This window comes from Amblyomma maculatum, chromosome 11 (genome assembly GCF_055883805.1).
Source record: "Amblyomma maculatum isolate TAMU_Amacu chromosome 11, ASM5588380v1, whole genome shotgun sequence".
Taxonomy (NCBI): Eukaryota; Metazoa; Arthropoda; class Arachnida; order Ixodida; family Ixodidae; genus Amblyomma; species Amblyomma maculatum.
The window spans coordinates 3,276,210-3,290,578 of NC_139354.1; the positions used below are offsets into that span (position 1 = coordinate 3,276,210).

General features: G+C 45.0%; 1 protein-coding gene across 1 annotated transcript; it reads left to right on the forward strand.

Moving 5' to 3' along the window:
* The first annotated feature begins 514 nt into the window (after positions 1 to 514).
* On the forward strand, positions 515 to 10,262 carry LOC146172674 (uncharacterized). The gene is made up of 4 exons (XM_084584353.1): positions 515 to 611; positions 4,156 to 4,336; positions 7,865 to 8,006; positions 10,155 to 10,262. Exons 1-4 carry the CDS (start codon positions 515 to 517, stop codon positions 10,242 to 10,244), a joined length of 510 nt encoding a protein of 169 aa, XP_084440479.1. The 3' UTR covers positions 10,245 to 10,262.
* The last annotated feature ends 4,107 nt before the right edge of the window (positions 10,263 to 14,369 follow it).

Below are 14,369 nucleotides of genomic sequence, written 5' to 3' on the forward strand. Positions count from 1 at the left end.
ATCAATTGCAATACGCTCTGTAGCGACTTCTGATATGAGTTACTCTCTATTTGTTTATTACCCTGACCTATGGCGTGTCTCTTCAGTAGTAGTACGAGGCAAGGACCTTCATAGAGAGATATTTTTTCCCACTGCTATACGAGCGTCGTTAATTATGCGTCGTGCTTCTGACTAGTGGCTCAGAAGCTGAGATGCGTAGTACCCCTGGCGCTCCTCTCACCAGCTCCCCTTCGTATCCGCAGCGTGTGCACAGGCGGGTAGACTGCGTAGGAACTGAAAACATTTCACTATGAGACAATAACAGAAATGACTAACGGTCCCTGTCGTCAAGACCGTTAATCAACTGACGTCGCTATTATTATTCGTACGGTGACAGTAAGGTACGATACCTTCTAATTTATTTATTTTTCTCGGGGGAAGGAGGTTGAATGAAGCTTGTGAGAAGAATTTAGCGACGTTCCGTATAAACCTATTTCACGGCTGCTGCGCATTTCGTGATGTTCATCGCTCCATGATGGCAGCTATCTGGTGGACTGGTGGGCTTGCAGTGGCTGCTGTATTGTCGAGGGCCTCGAGCGCAATCCAAAGACCAGAGCTTACGCAATGCCCTAGTGAGTTCCGGGCACGCTTGTACTACCTTGTGCGTCTGTGCATGATGCGGTTTTTTGTAAATTCCTGGTCGCCTGGAAGCTAGACTGTTTATGTTCGTGTATTTGTATTAAAGGCGGTGACCGACATCTGATAAAGAGAAATCGCCCAGCTTGCAACAGTGCGGCCGCAATGTTTCTTTTTTTTTTTTTCTAGAGATACGAAGCAGAATTACGAGGAGGAAAGCGCATGGGCATAAACAGCACATCTAACACGAGGAAACGTCGCTCGATCAGGAGGGTCTCCTTTTCACGATTAAGTTTTCTGTTACACCCTTAGACACCTCTGTAAGCCATTTAACTGTTTATGGTTATTTCACTTCTTCAGCTGAAGGCAGGGGACTGACAGAGTTTTAGTGTATCTTCGAAGGAAGCACATACATGTGGAAGGTGCACCGAAGACTGCAACATCCACAGAAAATCCAAGCCTTTAAAAACTGTAATCCCACCATCTTTGGTATATTCTAATGGCGATCGACTGGTGAGCCGGAGGACGCAAGTTCGGTGCCAACCGCAGAGATGTAAAACATTATAAAAATGGCGATGTTCTAGCCATGGCTAAGTGCAGGGTTTTCGTGTAAAGGCAAGACGTACTTGCGCACTACATAGATTTAGTTAGGCATATTGAGGTTTGCTGCGCCTAAGCAAGCTTAACTAACCTGAGCAAAATGTAATTGCATTCATTGTGTGTTGAAGAGCAACATATTTCTGTAATAAAATCTTAGAGACCTTCATGCTCAGCTACGCATTAACTCAGACAGCTCTATAGGCGTAACAAAGGCGTAATTGTGGAAATGTTTGCTTAGGCCTGTTCGAGCCTTCATTTCCTAATTTGTGCGTCAAACAACTATATATAATTTCAAATAGCCTTAGTTAATTTTTAATTTCATCTTCACCCTGATAATGGTCATGATACTCATTGCCGCTCATGGTCATGATATTCATGTTTTAAAGCAAAGCGTGTTGCCTTAGTAACATCCGACAATCAGCGAAGTCCATCTTGATAGCCAAGACGTGCTTGCGCACAAAAAGAGATCCTCTAGTCAAGGGGAATACAGCAGAAGGTTTTTTTTTTTTGTGTGTGTGTGTATACCAGGTTGTATGGCAAGCGTGCACCTTGGATTTCAAGTCCATTTATCCCGATTTTAGGCAGCGTGGTGACAAAACGGAGTATGTGAATTCAGTTTTTATAGATCCCAGATTGGCTGAGAGGGCCCGGACCAATATCCATAGAATGCTTGAACTGTTCTGTTTGGTGCGCATTCTAGTAAGCATGAGCGTGTACTTTTTGTACCATCCATGCATATTTGTACCAGAGCGAAGTTTTTGGAAGTCAGTAAATAAAAAGTGGTCATTGGCAGCTTTATTATTTTTGGACCGAGGAAAAAGACAAATATAAAGGCCTTGTTAAGTTACTCCTGTTCAGTTACAGCTCTCAATACTTGAGTGTAACGCTAATCATAGATGAAACATTGGAAACTTAAACGCTTGTGTTCAGTAAAGCACGCTACGCTCGCCAATAACTGCGGCTACGTATGTTTTTCAAAGGCTTTCAAAGGGGTGTTGGGCAACTGTTTAATTGCATCAAGTCAGATGGGAACAGCGCGCATGACTGCAGCGTCACTGTGATACTTAATAATAGGCTGAAACTTACAGAGCGACATTTGTTACACTCAAATAACTTTATGATTCCCTTCCCGCTAGTCGGGCGCTTTAAGACGAGATAAAAGTCTGGACGCTAAGGAAACAGACTTCCACGGCAGTGTCGCACTTGAGTCTTTTTTTTCTTTTTTGTCAGTAATAATGTATTATGGTTGTCGACCACAAGCAGTGTTTTGAGGAGATTTTAGGCACTTAAGGGATTTGCGAAAGTTTGCTTCAAACTGGGGTGGAACTAAAACTAATTGTTGAGCTAGTTGGTGCATTACTCATAACAGGAAAGATTCACAGCGCTAACAAATATACACTCACAAATAGACACACAGCACAGGCGATGTCCTGTGCGCCTATTTGTGAGTGTCTATTTGTTAGCGCTGCGAATCTTTCCTTTTATGTGGCGGAACTGTTCAGCATCTAGTCGTGTGAATGTTTTGGAAAGCGTGAGGATTATACTACAGTTTCTCACTACTTGGAATGTGTCTCAGACGATGGCGTCTTCACTACGGGGCTTCCCGGGCAGTGTATAACTTAAGGCTAACTAAAAGGGTTCTACTTAAGTTGAGGACAACGTAGATAGCTATGGAACGGAAAATGGTAGGTGCAGCTTTAGGAGCTAAGAAGCGATAACTCGAGTTAATGACAATCCAGTGGAAATCAAGAAGGACAAATGGCCAAGACCTGGGCATATGCAAACAGGGGTAACCGACGGTCGCTGAGTGTAACAAATTGAATATCAAGGGAAAGAAAGCGTAGCATGGGGCGACAGAAAGTTAGGTGGGCGGATGAGGTTAAGATGTTCGCAGGGGTATAGTGGTTGCAGCTAGCACAGCACCGGGTTAATTGGAGGAATATGGTAGGAGCCTTCGCCCTGAATATGTTATATATTATGATAATTTTGCAATAAATAATTTCTTTCCCCTTCAGGCCATATATGTGGAACAAATGCTGAGTTGCTGTAGTGCTATTTCCGTGCCAGCGTTCTTAAATTTGTCCGCATTTAGAACAAGGCTTTCTAAACACACCAGGACCCTCGCAATGCATATCCGACAAGGCACGCGTCATTAAAGTGCAATTGTATCAGCGTTGTTTTCGAGCCTGCTTCTTTTGCCCTGTGCACCATTTTGGGTGCTTTGGTTCAAGCAGCAATGAACCGACTAGCCTACCTGATCGATGACACTACACAGCACGACTTATACAACAACCCCATAGAAATAGTGGGTGAATGTGCAGTCGTCTCGTCACTTTCACTTCTGGGTTGTATTAAATGAATCAGAACGCACCGTGAGGGTTTCAAATATTAAAAGTTGCGAAACACTCTCGTCCTCACTAGATTAAAAGTTTCGCTCTTGCAAAAGGAGGTGCATACTGCATGATTTCTAAAAGGCTTTAGCGCAGGCAAAAAGACCCAAAAGACGGCACACCATTGAAACACTGAACCAAGCGCTGTCAACTGGTTTTTATTTGTGGAAGTCCCACCTTAGGGGGGGGGGGGGGGGGGGGGGATACAGCCTGAATTATTTCTCTTTTTATTGCACACTTTCTTTGTTTTTTCCCGCTATACTGTGGGCCATATAAGGCATTACCTTCCGCAAATAAAAGCTAGTTGACAGTTAGTGCTTGTTTGTGTCGTTTCTGTGATTGCAACTTTTTTTTTATCTCGTTGTCACACCTTCTCATAGTTTGGCCGTATACAGACACTCAATGGCGCTTTGCAATAAACCAATGCTCTTTTTTTTTGTCTATTTCTGGCTTGTTATTGCGCCTTTCAGCTGTTGTTTTTATTTTTGGCGAAAACTGCAAGTTTGTGTCTGATTCTGCTCACCCTTTGCTGTCGACTTCCCATCCGCAGCTACAAAGAGGACCTTGGAACTCGAGCACCTCGTCATAGAAGATCTGGCGTTAGGTAAAGACATGAAGATCAACTTTACCGGCCGGCTGCTCGAGGAGACCAGTGGCAATCCAGCTTTAAAATTCACCATGTGGAATTCTTACAACATGCAGATGCCCTGCATCGAAGACTACGGAAGCTGGTAACGACTGTTTACTTGATAGGCATGTGTTAACCGTTTTGTTGTGAATGAGATGGAATTAGGCAGCCCCATTTTTCTCGGGAGCATTCTCACGACATACTTCCCCTGAATGTGTGTCGCTAATCTAATGCAATGTGGTTTGTCACTATTGCGTAATACCACATGGCTGTGGAGACATTTATTTGGGGTACACAAAAGAAAAACGACGTGTTTTCTTATTGCTACAACAGACAATTTCAACCTGTTAGGCAAGAATCAGTCATACGACCTTCACTACAGAAACAATTACCTACCACAGACGGAAGAAGACGAAAACCTTGTGATTATGCAGAAGTTCCCCTCGCTCAATTTGGCTTTACCTTTACAATTAATGTCCTCCTTTGATTTGGTGCAGCCGCCAAAAGCTGTGCTCTAACGCCAGTGTGAGTTACTTCATAGATATGACATTGCAACTGAAATATTTCTTTTCTTCGTGCTTGACTTCTTGCTTCAAAATTTTATTTTCATAAATATTCTTCCTTCTTTGCTATCTGTACTACCTTTAAATTTTCTGCGAAATAATTTCCCCTCACGTTAAACGCATATTCATAATTTATATATAGTAGAACCTCAATAAGGATCATTAAATGATTATTCGTATCTGCAACAAACCATGGCCAATTCATCACTCTAGGTATGTGCCTTGTCAACTGAGGCACAAGAGGTTGGCGACACCTTTTATAAATACGAAAAGAGGTCGTGAATAGAGTACAGGGTATAGCGCAAATTTTTTCTTTATAAATCTCATTCCTGTTTGATATATTTTCAATCGAATTTCGTAGCACAAGTCAACTGGTCGGGGTGTTTCACCAGGGAAATCATGGAGGCGTATAATATGGCTGAGAAAGAAAGATTGTGTGTCAGCAAACCATCCCTGCTCCTGCGTGACTGTGAGGTTGCATATCTGGATATCACATAGTAACACGTGCGGTCCGGTTTTGGTGTTTTATTGTTTCTGTTTCCTTATATAAGCGTGTTTCCTGTGATTAAACTTTAGTTGAGAGTCAGCGCTTGTTCCCGTGGTTTCTTCCTTTCGTCCCCGTTTGTTCGCGCTGTTTTTTTGGATAATGTATCCCCAACTCGCCCTCTTAACTATCCTGTTGAAGTATTTATAGTACTCCCAGACAACCTAAAATCGGGTAGCACGAGAAAAAAAAAAAGGCGATGAGTTGCTTATTCATTCTTTGTACTGCCTCTTACTTTACGCTTATTATGTCACTTTCCCTTAGTCATATTTTCACTTGATGGTTGATGCTTGTGTCGTCGTCTTTTTATTGCGAAATCAGTACTACTTTCACTTTTCAGCCCTTCGCGTAGCGAGGCGGTAGCTACCACTGACCTTTAGCGTGACCTTTGGCACGCCGTCAAGCACAGCTACGCAAAAACAGGGGCCCCAACTCGCGCCGTCAACTCGTGAGGCAGTAGCTACCAACCCCGGCCTAACTCCCGCTCCTATCGCAGCTACCGCCGGGGGTGCAACGTTGGATACTATAGGAGGTGGCCTAGCGGCAGGTGGAACCAACGCAGTCTCCAGGGATGCTTTCATTTCTGCTGGCGTAAAGAATGCCGTTGCAGCCGGTGCCGGAGTAGCAGTTGTACATTCTGCTTTAACCTCACCCACAACCAAGTATATCGTTGCAGCCACGGCACTCCTTGCCTCGCTACTAGTTATACATAGAATAACCAGGTAGCATCCTGCAATAAACAATAGTCGAACCATATGCCCTGGCCAGAGATAATCACTGCATAACCATAAGCATAAACACAAGCACCACAACCAGCTACACCACCAGCTGAACCTAGGCGTAGCCATAGCTATTGCTTTCGCAATTACCAGGCTTAACCAAGCTAAGCTACTGCCAATTTTTTTTCAACTTGCTATGTTTATTTCGCTCCGATCATGAGTAGTGCAATCAGCGCTCTTTGCATCATTGCCGTTTCGCTCAAAGCTATTAAACTAGAGCGCCATTTAAGAGCGGCTTGAAAGGGCATTGAATTGATCGGCTGTGTCGCCACTTATTTCTTCTCTCCAGAGGAGCTCAGAATTCAATTTAGTTTGCATAGTTCAAGTTTTGTGGATCTCTCGCTGTATCGCATCACGATGTGAATGCGCGTTGACATCGCAGTGTCCTCGCCCTTACTTGATAATTTTTATTTCCTGCGTCTTAACACCCTAGTCATTGTTTCCTTTTAAATAAATTATTAAATAAACCACCTCGTTCATTGCTTTTCGACATTGACTAGCATCGGTTCTGTCCTCGACGAGATTAAACCAAGGAAAGTTGATTGAGTGCACTGCCTTCTGCGTGCGCCTCTGTTTCTTTTCAGTTCCACTGTGTGTTTCTTTTAATGCTTGGCAGGAGAGGTTTGTATGGGTTGAAATTGTGAGGCCACGCCCGGCCTGAGTCCTACAAATAAGAGGCCTTGACCGGGCCGACCTGCCATAATGGGAGTTGAAGCGATGATATAGAAAAATAATTTTCGATTGATGATTTTTTGTGACCCTTAAATGATGTCCTGTTCAAGGTGACTATTTTATGAAATATATTTAGCAGGACGCAAATATAGATATTGTTATATGTTATAGAGAAACAAAAGTTATTAATTGATAAAACTTTGACAAATGGGCAGTGCTCCTTTATCGAGTTGGGCAGCGCTAAAGTTTTTTTCGCTTTTATTTCTGGCGGCTGGAATTGGTACTACTTTCTTGGTAAGAAGAGCGAGCGTTGAGTATGTGGCTTCTTTGCTTTTCCAAAACTACGCTAAGGCTGTTAGCAAAGGGCTTATTCTGAATCGACAAGGGACTATGTCCTTGAAAAGCCATAAAAGTACGTTTGAGGGGCGACAGGGTGGCCGTATCTCCAAATGGATACCTAAACCTCTGCTATAGTATGAATTTTATTCGGTGATCGACGGCTAGTAAAGATTCGATCACGGCGAAAGCCGTGCAAAAAAGAAAAAGAGGGCGGATGGCGTGTCGATCAATGTCGATAGAGAAGTCGGAGGCTTTCGCGCGGGGAGGACGCAGCACGAAAGCATTTACTGATGTGCATTTACAACTCCTGTCGCAAAAAGGGCGGCTCAGACAAGTATACCTTGGCCCAGCCCCGGCCCGAGCCCGAGGCAGTGCTACAGGTAGGCGCCCATGCACAGGTATATTTGGTAGTGAGCTATTAATAAATATTTTTAATGCCAGAATAGACGGCGAGAGTAGACGACATTGCCTAAAGAGTGTCTGCTTCCAATCGACGTTAGAATTCTTGCATAATAACTGCAACTGCATGACTTCATATAGAAGAAACACAACGCAAGGACAACATGCATGGACGTTTGTCCGTGTGCTGTGCGTTTCTCCTCTCTGTAATCGCCTTCATTCGTTGCAGTTGTGATTAAAAACTTTGGCCTAATAGTACAAAAGCTCATTTTACTGGCATTAGTATTGTAAAACTATGCAATAATTAATGTTGTTTTATCTCCTGTATCGCTTAGCACCTATAAAGTTTGCGGCGGCACGAAGAAGATTGAGAAAATGGGCAGCCAAGGGTGGAACAACACCTGCCCTGTCAAGCCTGGAATGTACACCATACCAATGAAGCTACCTGTGCTTGCAGCAGCCAAGTATGTTCGTGGGGTAAGCATATAGCCCTGGGACAAAAAGTAGGAAAAAAAAAAAACCGGACATTAAAGCAATCTAGAAAAAAAAAAGGCGAACGAACTATACTCACCGGAAAGAAGTGATGAGCGTTTTCTAAGGCGGCAAAAATGCTAAACGAAGTGTTCGTTTCATCTTCCATATTGGCCTCCTTCCTCACCATCCCCGACCAGACCTTTCGCGGCTATGTACGTCATTTCTTAATGGCGCACGTTTCTTTTCATGAGGTAGGGTGTTTCGAGCTTCTCACAGGTGAAATGTGTCGACTGTAAAAGCTGAAACATATAAAAAAAGTGTCAACTTTATTTTTTAATGGGAACATTTATGTAGAAGGCTCTGTTTCAACTCCCAATGTTGCGCTTTATAAGTGGATGTTTAGGTAGGCGTCGATTTTTACTGGGTAGCATTGAGGATCTCATGTCCCATGAAAAGGCAGCGTCGGCAGCGCCGGACGTGAGAGAAAAATACTCCTTGCTCGACAGGGTCATGACGTCACAGTCACATGACATCGCCTGATAATTTCAAATGTCCCACAACGTTCGTGTGAACCTTTTCAGCCTGGTGTCATCAGTTCACATTACTACAAATATTTTGCCAGCGCCTTAGTAACAAAAGAAAAAAGGATGATTTTTACAGGTACAGTTCCTCTGAGGTCACTGTTGCTATCAGAATTAGTGACGGCGCTTTTATGCTAGTATGTACAGTGTGTGGAACAAGAAGTAGCACAACAACTTTGATTAGAAGGGTGTCGTTGTGTCAAAAATATGTTATGCAATAAGTATTTTTATGTGAAGTTTGCATTGTCTTGCACTTGCACGCGCGCTTAGTTTGTGATTTCGTGGCCAGCCGTGGCTTACAAAATATATCTGTAACATGCGCCGATGCTGGCACGAAAATCATTGAATCACAAACCACCAACTCATCTCACACATTGCACTCGCATCCAGACAATAAATGGATAGTCAGGATCTTGTATCGATAGCCTGCGTCATTTGAAGGACGAAAAAGTCACTCTCGCGGGGAGCCGAGCTTTTAAAAACTACAGAAAGTCAGTAAGCAAACCAAATTCAAAGTGTCACCGGCCGATTGCTTTACTAAACAGCGCGCGTCGATAGTGAAAACCTCGAATCGAAGAGGCCACGCTATTAAATTCAAAACTGCTGCAGCGAGTCGATCATTCCCGGTGTCATCGTCAGGAGTGAAAACTGTGCGGCGGGAAACTTTTTGATCAAGTTTCTCAACATAGCGTTTTTGCGGCAGGTGCAAAGAAATTTGCAAATAAAACAAATCAACAGAGATTACATAAAGTTAGTAAGCAAGAAATTACGAGCTAAATGGCAGGCTGCATGGGAAAGTGAAGCAGGGAACAAGCTTCACACCATAAAGCACATATTAGGAGAATGGCAATCCTGTCAACATAACAAACGATTTATTGAGGTAACTTTATGTCGTCTATGCATAGGTCATACACACATAACCCATAACTTCCTGCTAATAAAAAAAATACAAACCTGTATGTGAAATATGTGGACATGAGCTAACAGTAAATCATATTTTAATCTCATGCTCACAACTCGAGGAACATTGAAAAAAATATTTTACTGTATTTTACAGAGAACACACTCCATTTAATCCTGCATTGCTTTTAGGCGAAGAAGCACTCGTTGATTTTTCTCTTTTTTACAGATTGTTGAAGGAAGCCAATGTTTTAAACCAAATATGAGCAACATTGCTATAGCCACCTGATCATTCAACACTGCGTTTGGCGAATGATAGCCGCAGTTGCTTATGCGCCATAAAACCCCATATAACTAACTAACTATTTTTTTTTGTTTTTGCACTTTGATAAATGCTAAACCGGGCTCAAATTTCTACAGAATAAAGTTTTAGTTGGAGCACTTGTTTAGTGGAGTTAACTTCAGTGACCTTTGAAAAGTTGCCACAGTTCACACAGCCATAATATTTCTCGGCGGGTGGACTATAGGCGCGAGCGTTTGGCGGCGTCGTCATCTCGTTGCTGCGATGACGTGCAGGCAGAGTATAGAGTATCGCCTGCCTTAATTGCTTGCATAGCCCATAACAACCTTTTTCAATAAGGATTAATTTTTGTGTTTTGCTTTCTTGCAGAATGGCACATTTAGGGTGAAGTTCGAAGCAGTTAATGGCAGAGAAGTGAATGAGTGCAAAATTTTCCATATTTACCTTGCGAAGAGCTAAAGAAGAGTTTCAAACAACACCTGTCGTCGTTCGCTACGCATCGACTCCAGCTATCGGCGAAAGAGCGAGAGAAATTTCCTGACGCATGTACAAATAATAAGAACTTTATTCCTTGGAGATTATTGTGCATCAGTTAACAGAAATAAATCTCCATTAATGAAGGCACAAAAGAACTGTTGGATGCAGAATAATATGCACGCTTGCTTGTGTTCATCACTGACACATAACTACAGCGCACTGGTGGTGTGCCCTCATTAGACAACACATAGGTGAGAAATTTACATGATCCTTGGACGTAGGGCCAGATTTGAAGTTTATAATTAGCTGAAGTTTGACTGGTCTATTCATTGTTCAGCAAAGTGGAGCAATATTCAAACGTTCGATGTGCGCCTTAACTTTCACGATAGACATATACGACTAGGACGTTTGGCGATACTGACCTTGATTATGGGACCCCAGAGTTCCATGCGTACTGTACAACATACCCGGCCGTGTATTCACGCTTTTCGCGCTTGTTGCAAACGCAATGTCTCACATAATCAAGCCAGCCAAGAATGCTGTGGATTGCATTACTTTGAAATTGGAATGGTCCAAACTATATATATATCAACCGCCCAACATATATATCAACAGTCCAGTCATGTATGGCATAGCATCCCCTGCTCACCAGAGTCGCCCACATGGACATTGTCCCCGACGTGATTGTGACATTCAGTATCAATTTTTCGACTTTGGGTGTAAACCCATCTACAAGATGTCGCCCATAGAAGAGCACCTGATGGATGTCAGCGGTCATGCGATGTAGCGATCACGCATGCTTTCGCAGATCTGCATGGTTTAACTGCGTTAAAACATAACCAATATGTTTATTACCTCTTTCATCACACATTTAACAACCATTAAAGAGATTTTCCAAATATGCTTGTTCAATACGAGCCCAACGATGCCTTCTATTCGATTAAAGAAGTGCGCCTTTTAGCTTTCGAGTAATAATTGGTTCACAGGAAGGAAAAGGCGCAGTATCTGTCACACTTGTTTTTGTGGACACCTGAACAGCGCCTTAAGGGAAGAAAGGAAAGAAAGAAGAGCCGTAGTGGAGGGCTATGGAGTAATTTCGACCACCTGGGGATCTTTAACGATGCTTCTCCTGATGGGGCTGATACAGGTGGGTCACCGCCGCTTGCGGCAGGAGGCTAGCTTGGCACCGAATTTTTATCTGTTCTAGGCCGTCATTGCACACGCCACCACTGGTGGTGGACGACGGCTGTTGTTGCGGCGCGCGTCTTTCTTTCCCTCTTCCTTTTTTCTCTATATTCTCTTCTATCTGCACGAGGCAACGGAGGTGGCTCAGCTACAGAGCCAGTAGCAGGCCCGTGCATTTTAACGCGGTAGCGTTAAGGAGCTCGTGTCGCAGAAAAGCCGGTGTCGTCGGCGGCGTTGGCCGTGAGCGATAAATCCCGGCATGCACTTCATAAATAAACATGCACTTCATAAATAAAAAGCAACTTCCAAGATGGCTGTTTGGGAATCGAACCAGGGTCTCCCGGAGTGTGAGACGGAGACGCTACCACTCAGCCACGAGTTCGATGCTTGAGAGCGGTACAAAAGCGCTTCTAGTGAATGCGGTGTTGCCTTAGAAACGTGTCGTAGAACGTTATACTGCGGTGTATATCGGTAATTATGAGCATGTTACTTACAGAAGTCGCAGTTACACGAGTAGCGAAGTACGTTTCCGCTACATTTCTTCTGCGCTCTGCGCCCATGCAGAGCCATCTTGCGGCAATCACAGAAGAACCCCTCCTCGCAATGTGCGGCGCTGCCCCGACACGTGGCGCGCCACTCGCCCCTGAGGTTTCGCCGTGCACCCTCACGGGTTGTAGAATCAAGCGTCTTTCCTTTCTTTAGATCACTATCTTCGCTCACCCGCTTCTCCCCTTCGGGCAGCGCGGGTACGGGTGCGAGGATGCCCCAATACCCTTGCGTTTAATAAGTTTTCTCGACGAGGTGCAATAACGCTATCGCGTTCCACTCTTGAAGGCGAAGCTTAAGCGTCCTCCAAATTTTTCTTTTCCTTCTTCCTACAGCCACAACAACAAATCAACGCTGACATCGCACAGCACACGGACGCTTCTCCGCTTCGCGGGTGAGAGTGGCAGTTACTGGCCCTACGGGGCTTGGACGGTAGGTCGACGCCGCTTGCGGCGCGGGCTAGCCAGCCACGGAATTTTATCGGTTGTAGGCCGTCATTGCACCCGCCACCGCTTCGATGGTGAGCGACGGCCGTTGCGGCGCGCGTCTTTCTCTCCCTCTTCTTTTTACTTTCTTCTCTATTTTCTCTTCTGTCCACGTGAGGCAGCGGAGGTGGCTCATCTACAGAGCCAGTAGCAGGCCCGTACATTTTCTTTTCCTTCTTCCTACAGCCACAGCAACAATAAGGCTCCTCTTTCCACTTTCACTCCCACCTTCCTCCCTTCCCTTACAGCGCGGTTGAGGTGTCCACAGAAAACAAGTAAGACAGTTACCGCGCCTTTCCCTTCCCTATGAATCAATCAACTACAGGCAGCGGAGGTGGCTCAGCTACAGAGCCAATAGCAGGCCCGTGAATTTTCTTTTCCTTCTTTCTGTGCATTTTCTTTTCCTTTTCCAGCGACAGTTCCGTTCGGGAACTGGTTCCTTTCGCCGCTACTAATTGGTTGCTGCGTCACGTCCGGCACGACCCCCAAAACTTCCGGAGGCGGCTCCGCGCTTTTCGCCTACGTCACGGGGCGCGGCCACCGCTCCGAAAGGAACCGTTTTGCCGGCCTGCGCAGGAACCGCGACAAGTTGGGTCGCTTCGAGAGGGAACCGCTCCTGCGTTCGCTGTGGCGCCTCACGGCCGCAGTCGAGCGAAGGCACGCGCCGCGCCGCAGCTGCTCAAGCACGACCGTGATATCTTATCTTTTTTTTTTTTTTTTTTTTTTTTTTGGGGGGGGGGGTGGCAGCGGTTTGCGGTTGTAGTAAACTGACACAGTAAAAAAAAGTCGAGACGACGCTTTCTACATGTCTGAGGAGGCTTTGCGGCGAAGGGAAGTGGGGACGAAGGGGTAGGCCGGGCTGCCGTCAGAAGCGAAGGTGGTCTACGCGTTTCGATGGCTACTTTGCGATCGGGAGATCTCGGTCAACAGGAGTGCGACCATCTGAATCCGGCAGTCGTAGAGACAAATAATTTGCGTCCGTAGCTGTGCGGGCTGGGTTTCTGCCCCTTTCTGCATCAGCGGAAGCGGAGCAGACAGTGCTGACTGGATCGAGTGCGGTTGAATTCCCTTTGTCATCGGTTTCGTCCTACATTGACAGCTATTCACGGAAAGTTCGCGCACACTCACGACACGTAAGCAGCCGATAAGGCTACGGACGCTGCCCCGCTACATAGGCAAGCGCGAACGCGCCGGCACGGTGCCGCTATCAAGCAGCTCGTTCGTACTCGCAACGGCGGCAGCAACTCCTCTGTCATAGAGCTAGCGTGAATCGGACTGCATACTAAGGGCGTTGTAGACCTCTTTCTAAGGATATTTGCCATTCTGAGCGAAAGACAGAACTTACAAAAATTTCACAGAGAGCGAGAAAACTGACGACGGCGCCTCACGTGCGACACCATCTAGCGGCGGAAAAGGTACTCATGAGCCAAGAAAATTGCTCGGCAGTTGTTAACAGGAAGTTTACAAGAATATTTCAGTCTATTATTCACTAGTTCGCATTACTATGTACTTATTAGATTTATTTCGTGCTTAACACCACTTTGGTACAAGTATTAGGTACCAGAAAAAGCCACATGCTCGTGGTGGACACGCCTACGATCTGGCACCATCGCTGATTGGCCGCCGTTTTTTCCGTCCTCCCGCAAGGTGGCGCCCGCTGTCTTGCTGATGTCAAATTGACGTCATCTTGAAAGAGAACGGTTCAAACCAATACCACCTAGCTAGGTGGTGTTGTTCAAACCCGGGTACTCCGGTACAGTAGATTTTTAAATATGCCATAAAATCCCTGTTTGACACGATTTTTCTATTGCTGCAAATGTACATAAATCGCTCAGACAATAAGTTTCAGCCAGCGAAACCATGACGTACTAAATCCGAATTGCGTGATATG

Coding starts and splice junctions, on each gene's coding strand:
- LOC146172674 (XM_084584353.1), top strand. CDS start 515: ATGGCAGCTATCTGGTGGACTGGTGGGCTTGCAGTGGCTGCTGTATTG. Junction 4,337..7,864: donor ATCGAAGACTACGGAAGCTG/GTAACGACTGTT, acceptor TGTATCGCTTAG/CACCTATAAAGTTTGCGGCG. Junction 8,007..10,154: donor CAGCCAAGTATGTTCGTGGG/GTAAGCATATAG, acceptor GCTTTCTTGCAG/AATGGCACATTTAGGGTGAA.